The sequence below is a fragment of the Prinia subflava genome, chromosome 3 (genome assembly GCF_021018805.1).
Source record: "Prinia subflava isolate CZ2003 ecotype Zambia chromosome 3, Cam_Psub_1.2, whole genome shotgun sequence".
In the NCBI taxonomy this organism is placed as follows: Eukaryota; Metazoa; Chordata; class Aves; order Passeriformes; family Cisticolidae; genus Prinia; species Prinia subflava.
Window position 1 is genome coordinate 72,760,646 of NC_086249.1, and position 26,928 is coordinate 72,787,573.

General features: G+C 42.7%; 2 protein-coding genes across 4 annotated transcripts in view; both read left to right on the plus strand.

The window, feature by feature from the left end:
• The first annotated feature begins 7,699 nt into the window (after positions 1–7,699).
• On the plus strand, positions 7,700–16,971 carry ZBED1 (zinc finger BED-type containing 1). 2 transcript variants are annotated; one of them, XM_063392437.1, is made up of 2 exons: positions 7,700–7,837; positions 14,706–16,971. In XM_063392437.1, exon 2 carries the CDS (start codon positions 14,757–14,759, stop codon positions 16,842–16,844), a length of 2,088 nt encoding a protein of 695 aa, XP_063248507.1. In that variant the 5' UTR covers positions 7,700–7,837; positions 14,706–14,756; the 3' UTR covers positions 16,845–16,971. The 2 variants fall into 2 exon arrangements, with proteins under 2 accessions (XP_063248507.1, XP_063248508.1); XM_063392438.1 differs by lacking the exon at positions 7,700–7,837 and adding an exon at positions 7,844–8,508.
• Positions 7,704–26,928, plus strand: part of DHRSX (dehydrogenase/reductase X-linked) — a 165,086-nt gene continuing 145,861 nt past the window's right edge. Inside the window, exons 1-2 of one of the 2 annotated variants that reach the window (XM_063392440.1) lie at positions 7,726–7,837; positions 8,455–8,508. In XM_063392440.1, the coding sequence (XP_063248510.1) occupies positions 7,726–7,837; positions 8,455–8,508 (166 nt within the window). Of the gene's footprint in view, positions 7,838–8,454; positions 8,509–26,928 lie in introns of both variants that reach the window. The other variant, XM_063392439.1, reaches the window with a different exon arrangement.

The following is a 26,928-nucleotide window of genomic DNA, read 5'->3' on the forward strand; positions in this document are numbered from 1 at the left end:
TCATATGTAAAATTGGAATCAGACATAGAATCATAGAATATTTCAAGTTGGAAGGGCCTGAAAGGATTATTGATTCCACCTCCCTGCTCCTTGCAGGACTGCCCAAAAATAAACCATGTGACTAAGAGCACTGTCCAGATGCTCCCTGAACTCTGGCAGGCTTGGTGCCTTGACTACTTCTCTGGGGAGCATGTTCCAGTGATCAATCAAAACTGAAAGTATGTTCTTAACAGCTACCAGGATCAGCCCTTGGCTTTTTCCATCCTTTAAATTATTTTTATAAGCAGAATAAATTTTCTTTGATAATTTCTAGGGCATACATTCTAGGGGTCAAACTACAATTCTGGAACATTCAGCACTTCCTTACAGACAAATATTAGAGAAAGTGTGAGGTGTGAACCCTGCTGAATCTTCTCTGCGGTTGTTCTTAAGGCAGTTTGGCATTGATCACATTATGATTTGCTTTTACACTAACAAAAATGAGATGAAGGATGAAAAATAAAGCTCAGTGTTTTCAGAGGCTTGGATCATCCCAAGGACAAGTAAAGAGAATGTCTCCTCAGACATCAGATGTCTCCTCTTACCTTGTCTATGCCATATGTGAATTTGTCCTCAAGAATAGCAAGGCTTACATACTCTTTTGTTTAACTTTTCCATTTGAATTTATAATGTTGGATCTGTTAATTTCTTGGCCATGTGAGCTTTTCACACAGTTCTCTTGTGCTTGGTGAATTAGTGTAATGCTATAGAATAGCCAAAATCCAAATCAGGAGTCCACAAGCAGAACATAAACAAGTTATATAACACTGCAATCGTTCATTTATTAAAGTAAGTGGAAAATTCAAGGCATACGTAATCTTTTTGGACAACTGACAGGCAGGTGTGATCAAGAGAACAGAGAATCCAGTGATTGTAGGCAGATAGAGAGACAGGTTTGTCTGGGTGATTAGAAAGTAAAGTGAGATGGAATTGGGAAAAATGGGAGAGAGCATCGGCTGTCCCAGGACAAAGAGAAGTAACAGAGATTGCTGAAGGGGTTAGAGGAACAAGCTGTGGCAGTAATAAAGTGTCTAGGAAGATTAAGGAGACAGGACCCACAGACAAAGTAACACGAAGCATCTGTGCCAGAGGGAATAGATAAAAGGAAGAGTAAAATGGGCTTAAAGAACTGCCAGACCATTTCCCACTCTCAGCAATCCCCCCAGTATATTTGATATAGAAGGGAGAAAGATAACACTGGGCACCATACACATCCCAGCTCAGGTCACCATTGCAACCCTCCTGTTTGTGGTCCACCTCTCAGCACACTTCTGCCCGGGGTTAGCTGGCCTCACCCCAATGCTTCCACAAGATAGATGAGTTTACTGCATCAGGCTTTTCAGCTCCAATTACTTCCAAATATCCTCATCCTACAGACCAGAAGGTTGCCCATCTTCATCCTTCCCACTGCATGACATGATCTAGGTTAGCAGTGACCTGGAATATTTTTTAGCAAAGTTAAACCAAAGTGAATCAACCTCTAGCTTTCTCACAGTTCCTGTCTTCTGTCATCTGCATGTCTTCCTTTGCATCATGTTTTGCCCCGATCTTCCCTCCAGCTTGTTCTACACATCTCTTTACCCATCATTGCATTTGTTCTCTCATATGCCACAATCTTAGAGACAGGCAGCTGGAAACACCCCAGACAGTCTTTAAAAACACCATCAAAAATAAGAGATGCTCTTCCCATGCTTGGGGAAGCACTGAGGTCAGAACCTGCTCCCAAAGAGCCAAGTGCAAAAGAAGTATGTGTCCTAAAGACAACATGTAGGAACCCAGTCTAAGGAGTCAATTGTTGAAACAGGAATACATGTGGAAAAGTATCTTCGTACTGATGTGAGGCACAAACAGACAGACCGGGCAGCAAAGACAGGTCACTTCAAGCTGTATGAAAAGCTCATAACAGGTAAGAATCGCCCTCTTCTGGCAGCAGCAGGTGCCTCCAGTGATTTTCTAAAACATCAGTCACAGCCCCAACCTCATATGCACATGCTTGGGGCACAATCCTTGCCACTTTGGCCAATTCTGTCCAACTTGGAAGATCTTGACATTCAAACTCCATCTCTCAGCTTCCTTGACCTGATCACCCATCCATCATCAGTGTGAGAACACCCTGCTTATCTATAGCTGACATGCCCAAAACCAAGACTCTCATGTCCTCAAAGGATTCAATCCCACTGCTTCCTGAAGCTGACTGGCCAGCTGCAACAGCAGTGGGTGTAGTCTTCAGGGAGGTGCCCACAAACAGCACAAATGTGAGACCAGTGCTTACAAATCTTCAATACCACCAGTAGTGGTGTTGTCATAGTCCCATTTGGATAAGGGGATGGGCAGGATTACATGTACCTGAAAGCTGGTCTGCTACATTCTCCCCACAAATCTTTACTTGTGCAATATTATTTTATGTGGCACTCAAGTATTCTTGCAAGCAGATGCAACAAAAATAGAGGTGCAGATCAACTCATGATGCCCAGTTTTTGAGGGGTGATTCTGCTTTATTATTTCCTTCATATTAGAAAATGTACTAGCCCCACTTCTGATTAAAGATGTGTTTATCTTACAGTATTGCTAAGGAAGAGATCAAAGACACATGGAGGACCGGGGTGTCATGGAAAACTCTTGCTTTGGACCATAATAATCTTCCTGTCCATTTGCTGAACCCTAACAAAATACTCTTATCTATGGGTTGGGCAGTGTTGCATAGGGAATAGCAGACATCCCCATACAAACACTGAAATAATCACATGGCAGTTATTTACACTAGATATTTTTTAACACAAATGAACCAACCGTCAACAAAGCCATTACTACAGTGGGCATAATTTCTGATGAAAATCAATCCCTTTATTTCACTCTCTGTGGGGTTTTGTTTCTATTCTTCTGTTTCACAAATATGCTGGTTCTTATTCCTTGAGTCTTTATCATCCCTTGTGTGCAGGATTTTGTCAAATGACTTTTGAAACTTCATATATGTTAATCAATCAGTTAATCTACTTACAGACATTTTCCAATAAATCCAGGAATTATGTAAGAACTGATTTCCCACTGAAATAATGCTGGTTGCATCTAGAATTTCCATATGACTTGTTCTTCTTTCAGCCAAGTCAGCATGTACAGTTTGAAGCCTGTTAATACCCCTGCTCAATCCTGTAGTATTTTAGTAGTAGCTCAATATGTAGTATTTTTAAGTGTTTTATGATAGAAGTTTTTAACAAAAGCTTGTGTATTTTTGTTAGCAGATCCCCTGCTTTATATTTGTGTCTCTGTGTAAGTTTTGTGGGTAAACACGTTCAGAGAAGATTAAAAAATTATTTTTATTTTTGTAATTGCTTTTTTTCTGCATACCTTCTTATGACTCCTGGGCCTCTGAATCTTGACCCAGCTGTAGGGAGGATGCTCAGAATTTACCTGATATGGAGAAAGTGTATGAAGGAAGAGGAATGCAAAGCCAGACCAAACTACTCATGCTCCAGGCTTTCCAGCCCAGATAGATCCTGAAAGTGTGACATACACTGAATACTTAAAGGCACAAATACAACAGTTGCTGCAGAGATGGCTGATTAAAAAAAAAAACAACCAACAACAAAAACAACTCAGCAGGAGCAATAAGCACACTATGCTCCTTGCATAATAGCTGAGTGGTTTGAGCATTTTGTGGAAGAGGGAAATTGTCCCTATTCCAAGTCTCTACTGCACTTAGAAGTCCATATTTCATCCTGTTCTTCTCTAGTCTAAAAAGTGTAGACTCTTCAGGGAATATGGATTTGAACACTGTTGCCTCATTCACATGAACTTAAATGCTAGGCTAAAAAGTCCTCAGATTTCTTTTCTTTGCTGTGTTCCTAGGTATCACCTCCTTATAACCATACTGGCAAAGGTAATTTTTTTTCCTAGTGAGACCATTTTTTTGTAAAGTGAATCTGAAAAAGGCTGCGAGGGACCAAAAGCCATCTCCCTTCATGGGAAAATGCTGTAGCATGGTTCTGTTACATGGAAGGTTGGTCATAGGAGAATTTACTGTCTACCTTCCCCAGTGTTATTGAAGAACAGTATGTCCCATCAGATGACTGCCCACAGCAGAGGAGCCTGCACTCAGTGCCCGGGACTTTCTACTGTGTAGCTTGCAGACATCGCTCCCTTTGGCAAAGTTTCTCTCCTCTTCTGAGTAACTGACCCTCCCCAAGCTACTACAAAGGCTGCCTAAGAGCTTACTGCTCCACATAATCCTGCTATGCTCAAGTGCCCAATATTAGGCAAGATGATGTCTTGTTTGAGGGTTCCTAAAATTACCCTTCTTGCATAGAGGAAGAAAAAAAAAAAAGATGTATGTCAAAAAAATTCCACAAAAAATGCAGCCTGGCAAAATTGTCTGCATGTGCAAAAACCCCTACCATGAATTCCAGATGCAATCCCAACTGACTGTTTCCCAGCACTCCCTATTACTGTGAGCAACTCCCTACTGAACCTGAAAGCTCCTCAGGCATTTAACTATATTCACCCACACATGTTAAGGAGATCCTGTTCTGGGAAGATAGGCATTTATCTCTTGCCTCAAGTCCCAATACAATCCAGCTTAGGGAGACAGGCATTTAAATCCCTTTTAGAAGCATGAAAAATTAGCAGCAGTCAGAATTATGTCTGGCTTTTTCTGACATGGACCATCAGTTTCCACATAGGTGCATAAGGCTGAGAGCATGACTTGGGCTAAGCACAGGATTGCAAGTGTACATTTTACCATTAGAGAGGGACTGATGTGTCACTGACATCTTACAAGACTACCCAAACTATTACACCATGCTTGGGCAGAAAGCATCAACCTCTCCTACTGCGTGTGGATATGAGGAGTTGTTGGCTCCAGTTCTCATCTCAAGAGAAAAAAAATCAACAAGAGGAACAAAGTCACATGTGGAAAAGATGTGTCATACAAGAGACAAGAAAAACAAAGCATAACCTTGTAACTCTCCACCCTGTGCCAGAGAGCATCTGGACTGCTAGGCCAGCCTTGGGTTTGCTTTTGTCTTCTCTGATGCGGCCCTGTGCCTCGTGTGTTCCAGGCTGCACAGGCGCTCAGCTGCAACACCTACCATCCACACTACTGATGGTTGCTGATTATGCCATTCTGCTGGGAAGTTGGAGCTCAGGGCTTAATTAGAGTCTAAAAACATCACCCACTTCCTTTCTTACAAGTTTTTGCATCTTTATGCAAAATGTGGGTGGAAGCACTGTGATCTCATTAACGTCAGTCCTGCAGTAGGGATAGAGAGGCTGGATCCTGTGTTGATGGAGTGTTAGGAGTGTTTCAGATGAATTTCCAAGAGGATAACAGTGCTAGCTGCGGGCTGGCTTTGCCCACTGGCACTGTGAGTTCACTTGCAGGCAGTGGAAAGAAGGAGGCACTCTAAGTGCCTCAAAGAAAGCTGTCATTTTCTGCAGGTCTTCAGAAGTGCCTCTCTCTGGGTCCTCTGCCCATATAGCAAAGCTGAGGAATTAATTGCTCCTTTTGTCCCTTCCAGGGCTAAGACACGTAAAATTTCATTGAGGTAATAATGTCTCAGTGAGGTATCTAAAGTAGAAGGATGAGATTCCAGCCTGAATACTTGAGGCTTTGCAGTAAATGATTGTAAGAAAAAAACAAAGTGTCTGTCAATAAGAATATTCAAGCTGTTGAAAACCAAAGAAAAGAAACTATTGATTAAAATGAGGATGTATTAGAAGACTATTTGAAAAGAATCAAAGACTACAGCCTTTTGTAATTACTTTCATTCCTCCTCCATGCCCATAAGCCTTTAGAAAAATATAATTTAATATATTGTTGGGAAAAAGAAATCCTTGTCTTTTATGTGACGCTGTACTCATGAACAATGGAGGCCCGAAAATCATTGTAACATGCTGGGAAAAAGTAGTGGGTCCAGTAAAACTGTAATGTTAACTCATCAGTTTTCCCTCACTTAGTCTAATTCCTTGGAAAGCATTGTCGGAAAAAAGACAGAGGAGTATTTATTACAATAACTTGAATATGCATCAATTGATTTTATTATACTAGAAAACCTGAGAAAGTATGGTTTATTTACATACAGATTGTGTAAATACACTGTAGGCAAGTTTCACAGTTTAATGTTGAAAGGGCTTTCATTAATGGTGTAGTTCTGAGAAAAGGATGTAAAGCAACATAAAAGAGTCAAGATTTGATTTTTACTGAGATAAGTTGAAAGAATAATTCACCTTTAGTCAATGTGTTTCTCCTTTCATGTTGTTTTATGTGTTGCTCTTTCTACTTAACTCCATGCATGGTTGCAAAAAATATACATTAAGAATGAATCCCTCATTGATGTCTATCATTTATGTTTGCCTAGTTCTATGTGTTAATAAAAAAAAAATCACCAGAGATCCATAAAATTAAATGGTTGGTTTTGTCCTGGAGCAACTATACAGTATGCTTTTACTTTATGTGTATTTCTGAGAGAAGACATGAAGTCAATTCTGCTGAGCAATGTAATCTGACACAGAAAAAAATGTTAATGGTATTGTTTTTTAGGAAGTATGGAGTGTTTTTCTTTAAAAGGCTAGGAGATTACATTTCAAATACACTCCCAGAACTTTGTATGGCTTCCCGTCTTTCTCAGAGACAGAACGTTACCTAAAGATTTGAAACTGAGTATATGGGCCAACGTCTCCTATTGTGCAATGACTGGGTTTTGGTTTGTATCGATACTGAGGCTCAACTGCATTTTTGAAAAATGAACCCACCGGTTCTGTGGATGAAAACCACGGCATCAGGACTAGGCTCTATTTCCTGTAGTCGAAATCAGACACCTACGAAGAACTGGTAGACAGGACACGCTTTCTTGTCCCGACTATTCAGACTAAGTACTCAAACTAAGGCTGAGGATTGAAAACTGACAACACGAAACTTTCGAGATATACCACGCGATATACCGGTTATCATTGTAAAGAATGTATTCCTCAGACAGGTCGCGGCTCCAGAGGTAGGAAGGCGCCGTACACTGAGCTACATTTGGAGAAATCGGTACCTGCAACTGAGACCTCGAGAGGAGTGAGCCTGAGGGATGGCCGAGGTGAGAGGGGCTGTGGCCAGACCCAGCGATGCCGTGGGAGCCCGCAGCAGCCCCTCATTAGTGCCAGAGTGAAGGGAAATGGTGACACAACCCGATGGCGCTTTCAGCCGCGGGATCCTGAAGCAACGCCGTGTGCCTCACTCCGCCAAGGCACTGCCTGCTTGTAGCTGTCACCGACCTGGAAGCAGGAGTCTCAGCGCCCCAACCCCGGCGCCTCACCGGGCGGGCTGTCACACCGCCACCGCCGCCCCCGCGCTGCAGCGCCGCGCACGCCGCCCCTCGCCGTCCCCCTGTCCAGCTGCTCGGGCGTCCCGGCGGGGTTGGGCCGCCGCGCCGTCGCTGCTGTCGCCGCCGAGGCCGGTCCGCCCGCCGCCGCCGCCCCTTCCCTTCCCCCGCCACCGCACATGCCCAGAAGGGCGGGAGCCGCGGCGAGCCCGGGCGCTGCTGTGACAGCGGCGGCGCTTTCCGTTCCGTGGGTGGGTGGGGGCCGCGCCGCGCCCCCGGCCCGGCCCGGCCCGGCCCGGCCGAAACACCGCGCCGGCCGCCTGCTCGCCCAGTGCCTTCCCTGCCGCGCCCCGAGCCCGCTGCCGCCGCCGGGCGGGAGGCGGCCATGTCGCTATTGTCTGCGCTGGTGCCCTTGCTCCGGGTGTACTGCATCGGCCTCCGCGTCATCCTGCACCAGCTGCGCCGCCGCTTCCAGCCGCGCTGCGCCCCGGCCCCAGGTGAGCACCGCAGCCGGCGCCGCGGGGCGGGGCGGCTCCGGGCCGGGGGATGGCAGTCCCCGCCGCGGAAGGGGGAAAGTTTGCCGCGCCTCCCCCCACCCGCCACGGGCAGGCGGTAGTTCCGGGGCCCTGGGGCCGAGACCGCGCGGCCCAGCCGGGAGCGGCCGGACAGGGAAGGGAAGGGGAGAACAGGGCAGGGCAGCCGCGACCTTGGCTGTAGCGCGGGGCGCCCGGGCTGTGCCGCATCCCCGCAGCGGGGCAGGGGCTGAGGCACCGGCACGGGCGCCGCCGCCGGACTGCTCCCCTGCTCCCCTTCGCCGGCCGAGCAGTACCCGCCGCGTCGCCCGAGGGCAGCGGCCCCGGGGGGCTGCGACTGGCAGGGCGCCCTCCCCGCCCCCGCCGCACCCCGCCCTCGCTCCGGGCGCCAGGCCCCGGCCCCACCGCCCCGTCCGGCCCCCGGGCCGCGGCCGCCCCGGACGCGGGGCGGGGCGGGGGGCCGGGCCCGGGACGGGCGCCTGGCTGCGCGCCGGCCTGACTTGCGGCCTCGAGAGGCGGCGTGGGGTTCCGTGGGCCGGGGGTCCCCGCTTCTCCTCTTCCTCCCTTTGGCTTTCTGACAGTGTCTCCTGAGACCTCGGCTCAGAGCCGCGCGGGCGCTCCCTCCCTCAGCCCAGGTAGGTGCTTGGAAGGCGGGCAGCGGCGGGCAGGCTCCCCCGGTCCCGGCGCTCCTCCTGCCGCCACCCGCTGTGCCCCCATCCCACCGGGGCGGCCGGGACCACCGCTTTCGGCCTCCCTGTCCCGGCTGCTCCGGGAGGGGAACGTACCTATGCTCCAAAAGCTTAGTATTTGATACCGACTGACACTCGCTGACAGCCTTTAAGCTGACAAGTGAGTGGCACTTGTAGTTTCTTCTCTAAGGGACTTGAGATTAGTTGGCTTGAGAAGTTAGGTTTTTGCGCTTTCCTGATTTGGATCAGCAGCGTGTTAAATGCTGACTTAGGGGAAACTTCGAGTTTGTCAGAAAAACAACGATCTGCTCACATTACTCTTGAAGACTAAAATGTTTCTGAGTTTATAAACTTAGAGCAAAGTTATGAGTTTGGGCAGATGTGTAGGTTATCATCAGAGCTGACCGTACAGCTGCATTGATGTCTATGCCTTTAACTTTCTCTCCTTATCAGCAAGTGAGCCTTTGTGGCCCTGTCGATAGTTTAAACCAGAGGAACAGTAAAAAACGTAATATTGACAGGGCCTAGTGTTTCAGTAAGGAATTCAAGCAGATGAGAATATTAGTATAGAGAATATCTGAAGTACTAGGAAGGAGATGGAACAAATACACCACACAATAGGAGCTTATTTGTTCATCTTGTCATACGTCGCATCCTTGGGTAGAGTTTTGTGTACTTTTTATTCATTCCTGATTCTTCTGCTGGGATTCCCTTTCTCATTCTCAAAAGGCCTCAAATAAACAAAACCCTCAAATAAATGAGAGGACCCTGGTGACAAAAAGGGCAGATGTGCATTTGGTTTGAAGTCATCTGAGCATTTTTCTAGCATTAGCGTTTCTTGGCAGAGGAAATTTGGGTATTTTGCCTAGGGTGTGTAACACTTTCCAAATCTTTTTTCGAACCACAGAGAAACAGCATGACGAAAATGTGACCCAGTGTTTTGTTGCACTGTGCTCTTTGCTGCTGTTGAAAGAAGAAAGAGTTTAATTTGGAAAGGCCAGAGGAAGGCAATGAAGATCCAGCCTAGGAAATGTCACTTGCCTATGTGGGACCAAGGCAGATTTGACACATGTGAAAAGTTTTCTTTGAGCCCTAACCGGGATGTTTTTTCCATGGACAAGTGGTTTCCTCCTCAGCTAGTTGTTTGCACGCAGTTCCCTCTTGGCAGATACCTGCTGCCTTGCTGTCACTTGCTGTGTCCAGCCATTGCTTAAAGAAATGATTCACCCTAACAACTGGAACCTTTTTACCCAGATGAACCTTGTTTCCATAATAACTTCAAAATAGTGATGTCAGTGCAACAAAAACCAAAAGTGTTAGTAGAAGAAGCTTGGATCAGTAAACTGCAGTTCCTGTAGGAAAACCCCGAGTACCATTTTCAGAGGGTAATCTAGAAAGGTGTGTATGTTTAAAATATTCTGAATCTCTTCAAGGGGGTGTCCGTAACTCTGACAGGTATAGGCATTTTATTGTCAGGGTGCCTTCCTGGGGAGAGCTTGGAGTGGCAAAGAGGAGCTGGGAAAGACAGCATAGGGAGGTAGAGATAGCCATTCCTCTGATCCTGGCTTCCTTGACCCTAGTTTCCATGTCAGACTTCCCACTCTCTGTGCAGCAGTGCTGCAGATCTCGCTTGGAAGATTTAAAATAGATATCTGCTGGCTTGTCCTTTAACTCTGTGGATGGATGAAAGGTTCTGGTCTCAGTGCAGCCCTTCTGCCTCTGAATATTCCAAGAAAAGCTTGCGTTCTTATCCTTGTTATGAAGAAGTGTTGAGGATTTTAATCCAAGTAAACAAAACCAGTTTCACTTTTATTTTTCATTATCCTGAGTTGAGTTGCATGCTCTTGGCACATGTTCTTTGAAAAGTGACCCATGTGTCCTTTCTTATCCTACTGGAGTTCATCTGATTTTTATAGATGGAATTCAAGACTTCTTTTGGGGGAAAAGAGTTTGGGCTCTGAAATCTAGGTTCAGTGCAAAAACTTGGTAGTTGTTTTGAGCTGCAAACTGAGCAAATAGTGACGTTCTCCATTCAAGTGAATGTCCCCTACCTCAACAGAGAGTAGAGAAGGTGACCTGAAATTCTGATCCTGAAGCTCAGGGAAGGAAAATGTAGAGCTGAGATTACAAACAGGGTGTGCAGTCAGTAGCTGTTTTGCTAGCTAAAATCAACATAGAGGAAAGTGCAGAAATAAAGGGGAACTTAAGTTAAACTTGAAAATATTTCTACAAGTAATAATCGCATAAACAGTATAATTGCTAATATGTAGTTTTAGTGTTTAGTGGTTTAAATTATTAATACTTTTCTTAGAAATTACTGCTTGGACTTCTTTACAGTCTTAATCTTACTTAATTGGAGGGAGGAAAAAAAGCATTGCATGACCAAAGTTCTTTATTAAAACAACTTTTTAAAAACACAAATCTAATCAGTGGATTGATAAGATAAACTAATATAAATTGTGACACCAGGATATTACCAGTGCAAATGTGATCATCAAAAGTCATCCTACTGATAAGAAAAATGGTTCATATAATTAAAAGCTTCTCAAGGAATTTATTTGGCATCTTCCTCCTGCATTTTTCCTCTACTGTAGATGTTTATTGAAATTTGGTAGAGGAAACCTAAATCCTGAATGTTATGTAGTACTTTTGAAGTCTTGGTAGTTAAATTTGGAAACTGTAACATGTAGGAAACTGTATCTGGAGAAAGTGGTTATGTAGATTAAGTTAAGGAGACCTTAAAGATGACTCCTGTTCTTCTTAAAAGTGATTGAAATTTCATACATTTTTTAATTTCCTCAATTTTTAGTTTCTCAGTATCTTCATTTGTAGCAAGTTTTTTTACAGTTAATTGTGAAAGGTTGATTTAGGATCATGCATCTCTTAATTTTGATTCATATTTTGAGGGTTCTTACTTTATAAGAGTAAAGCGTCGTGAGAGTACTTCCTGCTCTAAGCTATGTGAGCTCCAGGTTTTAAATCATCCAGAGGTGGATAGAGAAGTCACCAGGTAGGAAGGATTGATGGCAGGCAGAAATGCAGTTATGTCAAGCAGTTAAACCCTCTCCCCACGCATGTCCCTAAAAAAGTTATTAAGTTAGTTTCAGAATGAAGAATCTCTTGCTTTGTGGTTGCCCCTCTGCTGACTGAGGCAAAGGCTGTGGGACAAGGATACCCACAGGGTGCCATTGCTGTGCATGCACACACGGGGAGGCAGAGCTAAGGTTGTGTCTGCACACCCCCGTTTCCTCACATCCCCGTGCTCGGTTTCACAATCCAAGTGACTGTTGTGCAGGTTTTGAACCAATTTTCTTCACCAGTGGAGAAACTGAGCCCTGCCTGCAAGGGTAGCATGGCTGCCCTCCATGACACAAATCATTACTAACATTAATATTTTGGCCCAAGACCTGCCCTGGAGAGGGAAGTCATGGGTTTGTGTTAGCAGAATGAGACAAGGAGTCTGAGAGGTGTGAGGAGACAGCACAGCCTGCCCCAAGAACAGCAGGGATAGGGTTCTAGGGCCAGAAAGTCTGGACTATTCCTCCTCCTGTGACAGCAGAGTTCACTGCAAAGCCAGCAGAAGATCCTCTCTGCAGGTTCTTAGAAGCCTCAGTCCCAGTACTGGCTGGTGGTGTTGGCCCGCTGCATGGAAGAGGAAAGGGAATTCTCCGAAGGTGCTCTCTTGTGGGTGGGAATTCAGGGTTGCTGTTGATTTTGCCAGGAGTAGGCTATGAACACTGTTTCACTGCAAATCGAAAAGTGTACTTCTTGGAGTAAAATGAGAGGTGTGGGGTTTTTGGTTTGTGTTTGTAATGCCAGTTATGCTGTATAACACTCGGAGAGAGGCAGGGATGATGAGCAGTTTATATTTGAGCTGTTACTAAAGGCTTATTATACTTGCGTATCCTTAGCTGTGGCAGTGCTACTCTGGGCCACTACTGAAAGTGCCTGATACATCACATAATGAAGGCAAAGCTGTGACATACATAAGAATGAAGAGTGGGGTGAGTCTGTAACACTCCCATACTCTGAAATAAGTTCTACTTTGTCAGTTGGTGATGAGCTTTTTATGATCCAAGGTGTGTCAAACTAATTTTAAATATTAAAGATGCATCAACTTTTTTATTGCAGTGCCTTCCTCCTTACTTTCAGGAATTGCCAGGTAACTGCAGAGGAAACTGTAAGATTTAATGAAATGCCATGTGCCTCTGTGCTTTTTCCAGACACCATGTTCTGGACTGAAAGGGAGGAATCTAAAACCTATGATAATATGTATCGATATGATACGTCAGTGTACTATCTGATGGCATGGCAGGGTTACCTCATTACACATTACACCACTTGGTCTTTCAAAATCATCAGTTTTGGGATTGCATACCTTGGTACTGTTGATATACACATGTTTGGAATAAGGCAGCATTACCATGTTGAATCAATAGTTTATCCTGGCAACTTAAAGGCACTGAATGAATCACAGTAGAAGGCATGCTAGTAGGCAGAACATTGCCCCTCCCTCAGGAAAAAAATGCAAAGTGTCTACACCCAGAAGTAAATCTTCAGAACAAATCCAGTAAAATTGCTTGCCCTGCATCTGTCATTCTGCTTCTAAACCAACAACTGTGTTTAGATAAATGTGTTTAGTATTGGTTAACCTGTCTTTGGTTTTCCATTCAAGACATTCAGAAAATGTCACCAAATACCAGCTGTAGTTCAGAGAGAAAACTCTTTTCTTACAAATGTTCACCAACAGCAGAAAGCACCCTAGAGAAGCTTGTACACTTTTTTTTTTTTTTTTTTTTTTTTTTTTTAATATTCCCTTGCAGCAATGTGAAAAAATCAGATTTTTTCTTCCTGCCCTAACCAGCCAGTCTAACTACCTGAGGATTTCTGGGCTTGGACACAAGTGCAGCTCCCGAGGAGCAGAGAAGCAGCAATGCCATTGTTCTCAGTCTGATGCTCCTCATGCTCCTCTCCTGTTCTCTTTCTCCGGATTTTTGTAAAAGAGACTGCATCCATGTCTAACTAACGTCTTCCTTCTTCCCAGTGGTGGCCAAGGCCCTGGAAAAGGGCCTGTTGCTGTCACGGTGGTGTGGAAGAAATAGAAAAGTGTCAGGGTGTAATCGTGCTGTGCTGTGACTTGGTTTTTTGGTATAGTGAGATCAGTTCTGGTGGGTGCCAGCTGCCAGCACTGTTCACAAAGGCACTATAGGCCTCAAGTAGCACTTGCATGTGACTGCACAAGAAGCGTTTTCCTGTGCAGATATCAAGATTGCCAAGTCTTGCTATATCACCACACTCATCTCTAGTGTCATCCCCTCCCAACTTCTGTAGCCTTTTGAAGAAAGTGCAGCAAAATGATTTTCCAGCTGATGTGGATAATAACATTTATTAGTCTGCTTTTCCTGTAATTATAATCCACTGTTATTCCAGGAACCATGACTGTGAGCTAGTACTTCAGGAGATGACTTTGATTTCAGAAAGAGAAGGACAGGATAGGTGTCAGACATGTATTGTTGATCTACATGTAGGTTCAAGTTCCTTTTTGTTTTATTTTAGTCAGAAAACATCTTTACATTTGAGAGGAGAAGATTATTGCCATAATTTACATCACAGATTTTTTATTAATTTTTTAAAGCAAAAGCTGGAACAGTTAGATCAAGCTAACAAAACTTCTTTCAAAATAAACAAACAAGAAAACCTTTGCTCCTTCAGTATCAGGTTTCAATTGAAATAAATGTTAACAGCAAAGTTCAATAGTTCTTAGGCAAGAGGATGTTGGTCTAAATCTAACTTAAGAGGCAGAAAAATGCTGTAACAGATGACCAGTTTTTGTGACAGTAATTTATCCAGTCTGTGGTGGTGGTTATGCTTTCACTATGCAGAATTAGAAAATTCCAGAAAGAAGGTTTACTCAGGTCTTCTAGCTCAGTTTCATGGAAGAGTGGGCTATATTAAAACCCCTTTTAATTTCTGACAATTCAGTGGACTTCTTGTAGGTCACACCTCCTGCAAATTTCATCTTTAAATGTGCAAATATAGTTAATAAGTAGGTTTCTTGATACATTCAGAGAATGATTTCACATAGTTGAGTGTGGTCAAACTTGTGCTTTCTCATTGTATCTTTATCTTACTGCCTTTATCAGGTACTCATTAATGAGTGAAGGATCAAAAGGTGGGACGGTGGCCAAGAAGCAATGGAGAATAAAAGTTTAGAAGGTTCCCCATCAGACCTAAAGTTAGTGGCTCACCCAAGAGCAAAGAGTAAAGTGTGGAAGTACTTTGGGTTTGATACGAATGCGGAAGGATGCATATTACAGTGGAAGAAGATCTACTGCCGTATTTGCATGGCACAGATTGCCTATTCAGGAAACACGTCCAACCTTTCCTACCACCTTGAGAAAAATCACCCCGATGAATTCTGTGAGTTTGTGAAAAGTAACACTGAGCAAATGAGGGAAGCCTTTGCCACAGCATTTTCAAAAATAAAGCCAGAGTCATCGCAGCAGGTTGTTCAAGATAGCCTCATCATGAAGACCTACCAGAACTACGAAAACAAAAAACATCAGGAACTGACATCTGCAGTCATCAGCTTAATTTGTGAGGGCATGTATCCAGCCTCCATCGTTGATGAACCTACCTTCAAGGCCCTCTTGAGAACAGCGGACCCCAGGTATGAACTTCCAAGCCGGAAATACTTCTGTACAAAAGCAATTCCTGAAAAGTACAGTGCTATTAGAGAAATTGTGCTGAAAGAGCTCACTGAGGTTCTGTGGTGTGGCATATCCACAGACATGTGGAGGAGTGAAAACCAGAACAGGTCGTATGTAACTGTGGCAGTTCACTTTCTCAGCAGCAGTCCTGCCAACTGCCTGGCTGTGAACTCGCGGTGTTTGAAAACGTTTGAAGTACCGGAGGATAACACTGCAGAGACCATTACACGAGTCCTTTATGAAACATTCATCGAGTGGGGGATCAATACAAAAGTCTTTGGTGCTACAACAGATTACAGTAAAGACATTGTAAAAGCTTGCTCTCTCCTAGATATTCCTGTACAGATGCCTTGTTTGGGCCACACTTTTAATGCAGGAATACAACAAGCTTTTCAGCTCCCCAAACTCTGCAACCTCCTTGCCAGGTGCCGAAAGCTGGTGGAGTATTTTCAGCAGTCTACGGTTGCGATGTACATGCTGAGCGAAAAGCAGAAGCAGCAGAATATCCTCCACTGCATGCTGGTAAGCGACCGTGTTTCCTGGTGGGGAAGCACGCTCGCTATGCTGCAGCGCCTCAAGGAGCAGCAGTTTGTCATTGCGGCCGTTCTCGTGGAGGACAGCAACAACCACCACCTCATGCTGGAATCCAGTGAGTGGAATACAATCGAAGGGCTAGTGGAGCTGCTCCAGCCTTTCAAGCAGGTTGCAGAGATGATGTCTGCTTCAAAGTACCCGACAATAAGTATGGTGAAGCCACTTCTCCACATGCTTCTTAATACCACTCTGAACATCAAAGAGAACGATTTGAAAGAAATCAGCATGGCAAAGGAGGTGATTGCTAAAGAGTTGTCAACCACCTACCAGCACACACCTGAGATAGACATGTTTCTCAATGTTGCAACTTTCTTGGATCCCCGCTACAAGAAACTGCCTTTTCTTTCAGCCTTTGAGAGGCAGCAGGTGGAAAACAGAGTGGTGGAAGAAGCAAAAAGCCTGCTGGAAAAAGTAAAAGAAAATAGCTTTAGAACTGAGGAGAAATTCTTCACTGTTTCAGAAGAGCCCCCTATGAAAAAAATCATCATCTCCTCTACTCCTCCTCCTACCAGTGTCATCAACAACATGCTAGCAGAGATCTTTTGCCAGACGGGAGGCGTAGAAGACCAGGAGGAATGGCACGCTCAAATCGTTGAGGAGTTGAGCAACTTCAAGTCACAAAAGGTCCTGGGTTTGAATGAGGACCCATTGAAGTGGTGGTCTGACAGACTAGCACTGTTTCCAGTTTTACCAAAGGTTCTTCAAAAATACTGGTGTATTCTGGCCACAAGGGTCTTCCCTGAACGCCTCTTTGGTTCTTCTGCTAATGTTGTGAGTGCAAAGAGAAACCGGTTAGCCCCAGCTCACGTGGATGAGCAGATCTTTTTGTATGAAAACAGTCGCAATGGGTCTGAGGCAGAACCAGAGGACGAAGATGAAGGAGAGTGGGGTTTGGAACAGGAACAGATTTTTAATTTAAATGACTCGGTAAACATAAACAACAATTTCTTTAATATTCGAGACAGTGGGTTTGTTTAACAGGACTGCTGCGGTACATTTAATGACAAAGAAAAGAGGTATTTGTCTTAAGTTACCAAAAATTCTTCTGTTTTATGCTATGAATGCTGTAAATATTGAACAGTTGTAACAAACTTGATTTAGCTTCCACTGTCTGTGTTTTTCTCACTGTCTTAAAACATGAATGACTAGTGATCAAACAGCACTGAAATGAATGAGGAAATAAATTCTACAAAGACCGTGGTTTCTAACTGTGGCCCAGATTTCAGAAAGCACTTATCCATGTGCTTCCTTTCCACTTGTTTCAGTGGGAGACAAACACGTGCTTATTTGCTTTCTATCATAAAATTATTTTCCTGAGTTAGGACCTTGAAGAAATTTTTAAAATTTATGCCATTTGTAAATCCTGTGTGACTCAGGATGCTAGCTTTAAATTTTGGATTTTAAAATGTTTTTAAAATCCATAGATCTAAACAGTGAATATTTTTAGAATATATTGTGTCTATGGAATGAAAAAAGATCTTGAGCCTGATTTTCACTACCTCATGTCTTAGGTCTGGTCTATGCTAGAAAAGTTCAGCTGGTATAATTTTGTTGGTTAGGGGACTGATGTGTTATTATTTTAACTGATACTGTGCTGGCATAGGCTGTAGTGTGGATGCATTTATACCAGGATAATTTATTTTCCTTTCCAGTGCAGTGTAAATGGCATAAACACTTAAGCTGGTATTGCTGTGTCCACGTTAGTCCAGTTTTGCCATTTAACTGCAGCTAAATGGCAAAAATGTTTTTTTGTTTGTTTTGCTTTGTGTCTGAGCAAGCCCTGATTGTAGTCTCTTGTGCTTTTGCAAAGTGGGAACCAAGTGTGGGGTCGAGGCAGTGTTGTGTTACCTTTGCCTTGTGCCGATGCCGTGGAAAGGGAGGGAGGGAGGGAAAGAGGGAAGGAGAGGGCAGGGAGATGTCTACAGGCCATGGGTCTAACAGTTTGTCTATTTTATAAAATCCTCAACCTCTTCATTTAAGGGGGTCTTTGCCCAGGGTAGCTAGAAAATTTTGTTGGCAAGAAAAGCAAAATAAAAAGCTTTAATATTATGTAAATATATTTAAGTTAGGGGACCCCTCCATTTCCCCACATGTATGTAGTGAATCTTTAAAATTGTTTTTTGTTATGTTAGCACTTAAAAACTTTTTTCACCTGTCGCTTTTTGATTCAGTTTGTAGAGTGGACTTCAGTCCTGTCCAGTCTAATGTCTGAGTACTGTTTTGGATTAGTTGTGTATTGTAACTGCTCCGTTTGTGTCGCCACACATAAGTGTTTTAAGCCCTTTTGAGAAGTTGGCTAACAAGAAAAAAGAAAGGAAACCAACCTGAGACCCCCTCCAATCTCTTATGAAGTACTGCAGTCATAAACGTGATCAGAGTTCACGCTAGACACAAAGTTGGGTGCACCACTTTTTTTTTTTCTTAGATGCAGTGGAGGACTCTTGGCATTTTTCAGTTACAATCAAGGTTTGCTTGGGGTTTTATTTCTGTTACTGTTGTCTCACCCCCCCACCTCGGTGTTAGTTCTACAACTATGTTAAGCAATATCTGTCTGTTACTCCTCTGGTGGAAGAAAGTTGGGGTTTTTTCATCCTGATGGCACCTGTGGACAATGGGTTGTAAAAGGGGCACAGACAGCAGGAACATACAAAAATGAGAATGGCAATGGAATTGAATCTGTTGCCAAACAGTTTGTTTATGGTTTAATTTAATAGTTTTGGAAGATTGAGACCTCTGTGTTCTTTGTAGGTTATGGGAAGGGATGGGCGAGTGAGGAGGAAAGACAGAGGTTAGGCTGAAGGAACAGTGAAGTAAGTAATTACAACTACATAAGCAAAAATGTTTAAGCCTGGGAAAAATGCAGTTAGCAGGTGGTGTGGCCTGTGTTTGGCTGTTAGTAAGCCTGGGGTTTCACTTTCCAGCCCCCTGAAAACTGATTTGCACCTGTACGAAGTACACACACTGTGCATCCTGTTGAATGTTGCTACTCTCCATGACCACTGAAGAGGTGTATATGTTTTCCCAAGGTGCAAAACACAGGCTTGGCCTAAAATCCCACAAGTATGTAGGCTATCTTTGAGGGTAACAAAATCAAAGTATGGAAGGGAGCGAGATACGTGAACCTGTGACACCCTGTGACATCCCCGCAGTCTGCCAGGAAGAGCTCTTGGTTTTTATGGTCATCACTTGCAGCAGCTGTTACCACCACTGCAGGGCCTCCATCCAGGACCTGCACAAATGCTGGTGTGAGGTGTGTGGATCTTGTCTTACATGAGCATAATTTAAAGCTGTGCCCTCACAATCAAGGCAAAGCCTAGAGCACTCCTGGTCAGCACTTGGCCTTCCCCTGCTGCCAGCATTGTATCCGTCTTCATCCTCCCAGGGCTGAACATAAACAGTGACGCTTACAAGCAGTTTTACTGAGATCAGTGCAATGCACTACTCTCTTCCTTCCAGCTTCTTTTTATTTTTTGGTATCCAAAATAAAATTGTAGTCGGTTCAATTGATGTGTCTCAGAATTCTTTTAAAAAAAGGAGAAGAAAAAGAAAAAAAAAAAAAGACGCAAAACCACTGTTAGTCTTACCCATTGTCTGTGAGATTTTTTTATTTAATGTTCTAAGCCTGGAATATTGTTAAATAAACCAGAAAAATAAGTTAGTTACTAGATTATTTGTCTGATGTGTGGTCATATCTGCAGCACTTTATGACTTTGAACTCTTCCGCAACAGGGGGAGGTTGTATTCTAAGAATTTAAAGCTATGCATTTATTTTCCTTTCGATCCTGTAAGTTATTTTTTAAAAATGCTGTACAAATCTTTTGGATTAAAAAAATGAGGATGAAAAATGTTGGAAGTTTAGATGGTTTCTCTTGCTTAAATATGTGTGGTGTTTTTTATTGACAAGATTTTCTGTTGTTTAGTTGGTGGAGAAGGAAAATTGCAGAACTGTTTTAAATATTGCTACAACTTGAGCTAACCGTGGTATTTCTGCCAAAGGATGGCCCAGAACACATATCTTAATAACACTATTAAGTCTACTTTATGTTTGTGTTTCTTGACAGCTACTTTGAATCCACAGCCTAACGTTTCATTTTCTCTTCAGTACAGCTGAAACATCTTTTCGGAGGGGCAATAGAGGAACGAACTTGAGCTTTTGAGTACTTTCATGCTAAAAAAGTGAATTTTGAACAGGCTCTCGAAGTATGTAATCTGTGTCGAAAGAAGAATTGCTCTTGTCACCAATTAGGTGTTGCCAATTCATGATTAACAATCAGTGGACTAGGTGAGGTTTCTTGGGGTTACAATATAACTATAGGGAGTTGTGTTTCTGACCAACCCTTGCACAAATTTCACCTCTCTCTGCCATCAGGGATTATGTGAAGACAAAGAGAAAAGCCTGAACCATGCTGAAGTTGAAAAGGTGATTTTTTTTCCAGCAAAAAAAGTCTGAAGTGCTTTGGTTTAAAGGAGGGCAATAAAATTCTGTATTATTTACGGAAAGGGTGTATTGTTTTAAGTTTCTATTGCAGCAGTCTATTAGATCAATTTCAAGCATTTTCTTTAACCAACGTCATGATGTGCAATGAGCTTTACAGTAGCATTTGTAAGCAGGCAGGAATATTAAAAGCAGAAGAAACACAAATTGGTTATTTGTAATATTTTATAGGACTTATGAAGACTTAAAAGTGACATATAGTCCTTGATTTTTGTTGTTTTCATGTGTAAGCTTAAGAAGAAGGGGCTGCCTGAGGACATCATTTCTGAAGGAGGGGAAGTGCATGGATATGAACACAGAAGTGGTATATTTTACATATTACATGACAACTGGGGTAAGGAAACTTCATGCTAAAAAATTACATTTTAGTCTCTGTACACCATCCTTCTTTTGGTAGTCTCCATTTCCGAGTATCCTTCTGAAGATCTGGTAATCCTGGTTCTCATGGCGTTATCTAGTCTAGACTGTCTTTTTAGCTCTGCCGGAAGGACTCTCATGGTCTCTTGAGTTTTGTGGCTTTTTCTTTCCTTTGGATCAGACTATATGGTCTGTCTTCCCTTACCTCATCCAAATTCATGTTCTTCTAAATTCAAAACATTTTTAGGGGACATAGGGAAATTATGGAAATCGGTTTTGCTTTTTTAGTAAGCAAATTTGGTGCTGTAGAGAGAGTTTAAAGATAAAGCTTCATTTTATGTCTGCCTTAAGAGCACATCAGTAAAGCACACCTTAATGATACTATTTAAACTGTAATTTCAAAACATCTCTGCAGTTGCAGTTTATAATGCTGTTGCTTTTAACTACAAAGTAATTTCCTTTAGACTGAACAATAAAAATCAATTCAATATATTTTTACTGTTTTTGCAGTCCCTTTCAGTGCCCCTGCAGCTGGGTTAAAATTGAGGGAATTGAGTTTAGCATGAAGAAAATGGAAAAAATTAAAAACACCACTGTCTTTGAGCTTACCTTGTGTTTTAAAAACACCATTGGATTTATATGTTTTTAAAAATTCAAAGGCTATTGCAGCAACTATTTTCAAATAAGAGTCCCTCAGAACGTAGAATTGTTAAAATATTAAGATTTTTGAGCATTTCTGCTGACATGTCCACACTGAGCGGTATTGATTTCTCTTGCTGCCAAAAGATCACAAAAATGATTCTTGCCATCTGCAGTGCTTTGAAATGGTGATCAGACATAACTCTTTTTCAGAGATTTTGAAAGGACTACTACCTGCTGCACACATATGCTGGTTTCTTTGCATCTCAGTTACTTATTTCCAATGACTTGAGTTTGCCAAATCCTCTGTCCCGTCTCTTCTCTCCCTGGCCCTGCCTGGGCAGAATGCTGGGTGGAAGCAGTAGGAGGAGAATTCCAGCTTCTTTTCTCTTCTCTTAGAGACTTTTTTGAGATCAGATAAAATTCAGTTTAAAAAAAGTTTAAACTAGATTCTTATTCCAATCCTTGGAGGCTGCAGCACCTGTGCCACGGTATGAAAAGGCAGAACCGATGATTCTTCTCCCCACAGTGATGTACACTGGGATACATGGCTCAACTGGACCAAAAGTGCCTGTCTAGGGAATATGCTGGGGAATTGAGCTCAGCACAGCTAGGAAGGTACACTCAGAGTCAAAGGCATAATAGGCATGTCAAGGAAGAAACAGTATCTGTGCCACTCTCCTTAGATAGGGGTTTAAGGTAAAAATGGACAAGATACTTGTTTGTGCTCTAGGCTGAAGCTGTGCCTGGGAAATTTTGTGATTATTCAGTTACATGTTTAATACTGACACAGAAAAGAGCATTCTGTGACATTGAAATAAATATTTTACATAGACAGTAAAGCTTCAGTTCCTTTTTTGATAGGTATTTTGGGGGTAACATTTACCGTGGTTTTCCTGGAATAAAGGCAATGACTAGAGGTACACCAAGATTCAGCTATCAGAAGCAGTAGGGCAGTCCTGCTTGTAAGTATGAGACAGGAGGGGATAGTTTCATTTGAAGTAAGTGAGAAATGTTGTCTTTATTTTAACACGCTTATGCAGAAGATCATTGAAATGCATCCATAAATGCTTGTGATAGCCTCATAATTTAGATATATCTGTAGAAAATGAATCCATTTGTTTTGCTTAATTCACTGAAAATATGACTATTTGTCTATAGTTGCATGTGCATGATGTCATGTTCAGCAGCGCTTCCCCATACAATGCAGAATAAGGTAATTTTTTAAAAGGCAGTTTCTTTGATTACATACAATATTCTGTCTGTTCATTGTCCCCAAATGCTTGCAGTTAGGAATGAAAAATTCCTTTTTTCTTTCTCCAGTGGATAGTGCTTTGCTTTTAAATTTGAAATATTTTGTGTATCACTGTGTCTTTACAGATACTGCACTTGAAAGGGTTTCATTCTCCCTTTCTTTTTGCTTTTTTGTTTGCTTTTTTGTTTGCTTTTTTCCTCATGAGTCATCAGTGAGGTTTACAGTGATAGGAATTTGCAGTCATAACAAGATGGCAACTCAGCATCAGGAGAGCTCATGCCAGAAACATCCCGTCCCATGTTGTGAATGCAGTCTCCAAGGGGAAACTTCATCTTCTCAAACATGACCTTCTGATGTGGGTGTGAGAGAAAAATAAAGCGCTTTTGCAAGCAATGCACAGTTCTGTGTTATGGGTGATAGTGGAATTTGGTGTGAGTTTGTGCTCTGGGATGCACTCAGTGGTTTGGCACCAAATAAAAGTTTCTTGAGCACACAGCAGAATTTACATGAACAGAAGGAATTTAATAACAAATATGAAAATGCAATTGCTTTACTTATGGGAACAGATAGGAAGTGCATCCATCTAGGGAAAATGCTGAAATTTTGTCAAGAGTCTCCAACTCCTGTCCAAAATCCTGATAGCATTTAAAAAATGCTAAATAACTAACCTTCCTGTAGTCTGACATTTTAGAACTCTGTAAAACAATTGTTTTACACACATTTTGGTGTTCACATGCTGCTGGCAATGAGCTCTGTTAACTTCAAAGAACTGCACTCCCAAATGGCCAGGGAGGAGTTCTCATTAATGAGGTATTGGAGAAGAAGGGAGATTGAAGCTCTTACTCTGACCTGGCCTCCAGCCTGTGGGAGTGTGGGCTGAAAGGACTGTTTCTGGATGATATTTTGACACATTGATCTACATGGATAAACATTCACATGCAGTCCAAGAACTTCCCACTGATCATAAATCTGCCTGGTCCCAAGGGAGTGAGTGCTGTGGTGAGAAAGCCAGTCTTGTGGATGAGGGGAGCATGTATCTCTTCTAGTCCTTCACTCTAAGCCCCATTTTATTTCCTGTGCAGGCAGCAAGTATGTTGGTGCTGCTCTTTGCTGTCTTATTTGATGTGTGCCTCTTGTATTCCAAGTGTAAGAATAGGAGAATGTGACCTGCATGTTTTCAAGCATTGGTGAATGCAGGCAGAAGTTCACCTGCACTGTTCATGATTTGCTGCCTGGTTTGCAGGAGCAGTGGGTTGAGGATAACACGGCATTTACCCCATGGTGTTGCTAATGTGAGACTGGCATTGCTGCTCAGAGATTCCTGTGTACCTACCTGCTCAGAAATGAAGTGAGAAAAGCACAGCCTTGTGCATGTTGTAGCTGAAGGTATGACTCAATGCCCAAGTGGGCCCAAAGTGCTCACATGAACAAGTTCTGCTGTAGTCTTGCAGACAAACCACCTTGCACATGCTCTGCCCACAGCACCCCACCTACCCTTCATCAATGTTCACAATTTCTGTGAACAAAAGATTTCACAGTTCTTTTTGGAGAGATAAATTCAGAGATAATACATGAAACTATTTGTCAATTGTTAAGACCATTGCAATATGCTTTTTGTGCCTTTTTTGGCAATGTATGCTGGAACTGATGGAAGATAACATTCTTCTTTTATCCCAGAGACAGCTCTTCCCTGCAGTGAGGGGATCAGCTCCGTCCGCAGAGTTGATCTGTTGGCTGCACTTCTGCCTTTTTCTCTAGGCTGTTTAGGAAAGTTGCTGTGCTCCGCAGAGGGAAAAACAGATTCCTCCAGAGTGTTTTCCCTGTGTTTTTGTGTTGCTGGGGCTGCTTTCTGGTCTGCACATGCCTGGAGGAAGTGGATGGGCCAGGGCTTTTGCTGTGATTCTGCTTCTTCCCTGGGCTGATTGGCCACCCCTGGAGGAAGACTGTGCAGAATGTGACTCTGCTGGATGATAAGTTTGCAAACACCAGGACTACAAAATGATTCATTCATTTTATATTTAGGCTGTCACCCTGGTTTTTCTGAGTTTTTCTAAGCCTTATGCGTTGTACGTAAGACGGAGTCAGTTCTTTAGTTTCTGCACAATATTAGGAGCAGTTTTTCAGGTTCTCACACCTTGGAACATAAACAAACCTTCTTGTTTCTGTTCACTGTCCTTTGTTTACATATTTCTAGCCTGAAAATAATGTTGGTTGACAGCTGGTCTGGCCAGTGGGGTGCAGGGGTAGTAACCCCAGCAGCTAATCCACAACCAGACCCACAAATGTATAAAAATGAAAGAAATAAAGAGGCTCATCCTCTTTTTGGGGATTAGCTTTTCACCGCAGACCTCTTGCCTCCGTCTTGTTATTCTGCATGTCAGTCCCACATTAGGCTAAGATTAAAATTATACAAAATGTAGCCTTAAATGGAATCTGCAGAGTCTACGCACCAACTCCTTGATTTAGGTGTCTAAATACAGATTTAGGGACCTTATCTCCAAAAGCAATCCAATTTGCATGCTCTGCCGTCAGACCCTCTAAAAATGCTGGCATCACAAGTGTTTCTCTTAATATCTTTTAAATAATGATATTTTGGGATGGGCTGTAATTGCAAACCACAACTTTTTCTTTTACATGTGTCCATTTTGTCTTCCATTGTGCTTCAAAGGTTAGTATCCATAGAATTGGATGTCTAAAAATATCAGAATACTTCAGGTTCCAAATGTATGTGAACTTGAAAAGTAAGAGAAATATTTGGCCCCACAATCCATAATCTGGAAGGCTTAATTATTCTGTTGTTGAAAGAGGCAATTGTAATCGCATTTTGCCCAAATATTGGAAAATGTGAAGTGTAAATATTTACATTTTTACGTAAAATTTTGAGTAAAAAGCTTAAATGTAAGCACCTCATTTTGTGCCCTTACCTTACCATTTTGTGTGTCGTAGCAATATGGAATCAGACCCATGGTATTTCAGTGAGGGTACAAGTGAAAGAAGAACCCTCTTTTACTTAGTCATTATTCTGCTTGTGAGATCTTTCAATTTCGATGATTTAGTCATAACAAGCATAACATCAACAGTTTCAGCAAGTGTGAATAAGCATTTCTATTGCATGGATCTTCCTTCTTCAGCAAACAGGAACTTACGCTCCTTTGTTCATGTAGAACAAAGGAAAGAGGCAAGTGGGGGTACACTATTGTTGGTGGAAGGTTGGGTGTTTGCTTTTTGCTCATGCAGCTGAATCAGTGATAGATTTCAGAGCCAAGTGATGGATTCCGTCTGTGCATTTAAGTCTAACAATGGGCAGATGTTGTCTTTGCAAAGCATATGTGATCTTCAAGGCAGCACTCTGCCAGACAATGGCTGGTTGTGCAAATTTGAACTTCTGCAGTCTCTTAATCTCTGCAGTTTTGGGGCTATTTGGCATAAGATCTTGTTTCGGTGATGGAGCAAACTCTGTTAGCTTTAGCATCTCTAGTGCTAATGGTGAGATGCTGCAACTCAAGAAAATGAGCTAGAAAATGTAATTATTCCTTTACATCATAAAAAGAGTTTTTAACCAAATTCCACTCAGCCACACTTCAGAGGAAGGCACTGAAGGTTGTAGAAACTCAGCTGAGGAATGTAAGAGCTTTACTGACAGGGTAGCTGGGTGGATGAAGGTCCTGAGTCACTTAGGACCTTGTGTGGACTCCATCATGAGACTGCCTGTGTAGGACAAATTGCACAACTAGAAGTCTTGTTTGGTTTAGTGAGTGCTGAAGCAGCCTTCTAACATTTTGCATGGCCAGAAGGCAGGTAGAAGTAGTCATAAACCGCATGATGTTATTTTTAGAGATATTTTTGTAGCAGCTAAGTAGTAAGTCAGTTTTCTTGGACCAAGTAGGTACTGGCCCTCCACAAATGCTTTACTTGGAGCTCCCTTGCGTAGTGCTGGAGTAGTGTTGAAGTTCCATGGGCACTGATGTGTGATTCTTGATTCAACTCAGTTGTGGTAAAACATTTAATGCATTGAACAAATGCATTCTTAGGAAATACTTCAATATCCATTGTCACTAAGATTATGTTCCTTGCCTTACAGACAGAGCAGGGATCAATATTCCTGCAGTTAAGAGTAAAAATGTTACATATACACACACATGCAGTCCTCTCTTGGTGTTTGCAGAAGCTGTCGCCTGCCAGTTTCAAGCATTTCATCCTCAAAGTTTCTAAATTACAGATGTCATTAGAGACAGTGATTTGGTGTTTGTGGCTTTATCATACTGCATGAATTACTGCATTAAAGCTGCAGATGTGGTGGAATGTAGCAAGTTTCA

Excerpts from the sequence above, each read along its gene's own strand:
- ZBED1 (XM_063392437.1), top strand. The coding sequence starts at position 14,757 with ATGGAGAATAAAAGTTTAGAAGGTTCCCCATCAGACCTAAAGTTAGTG.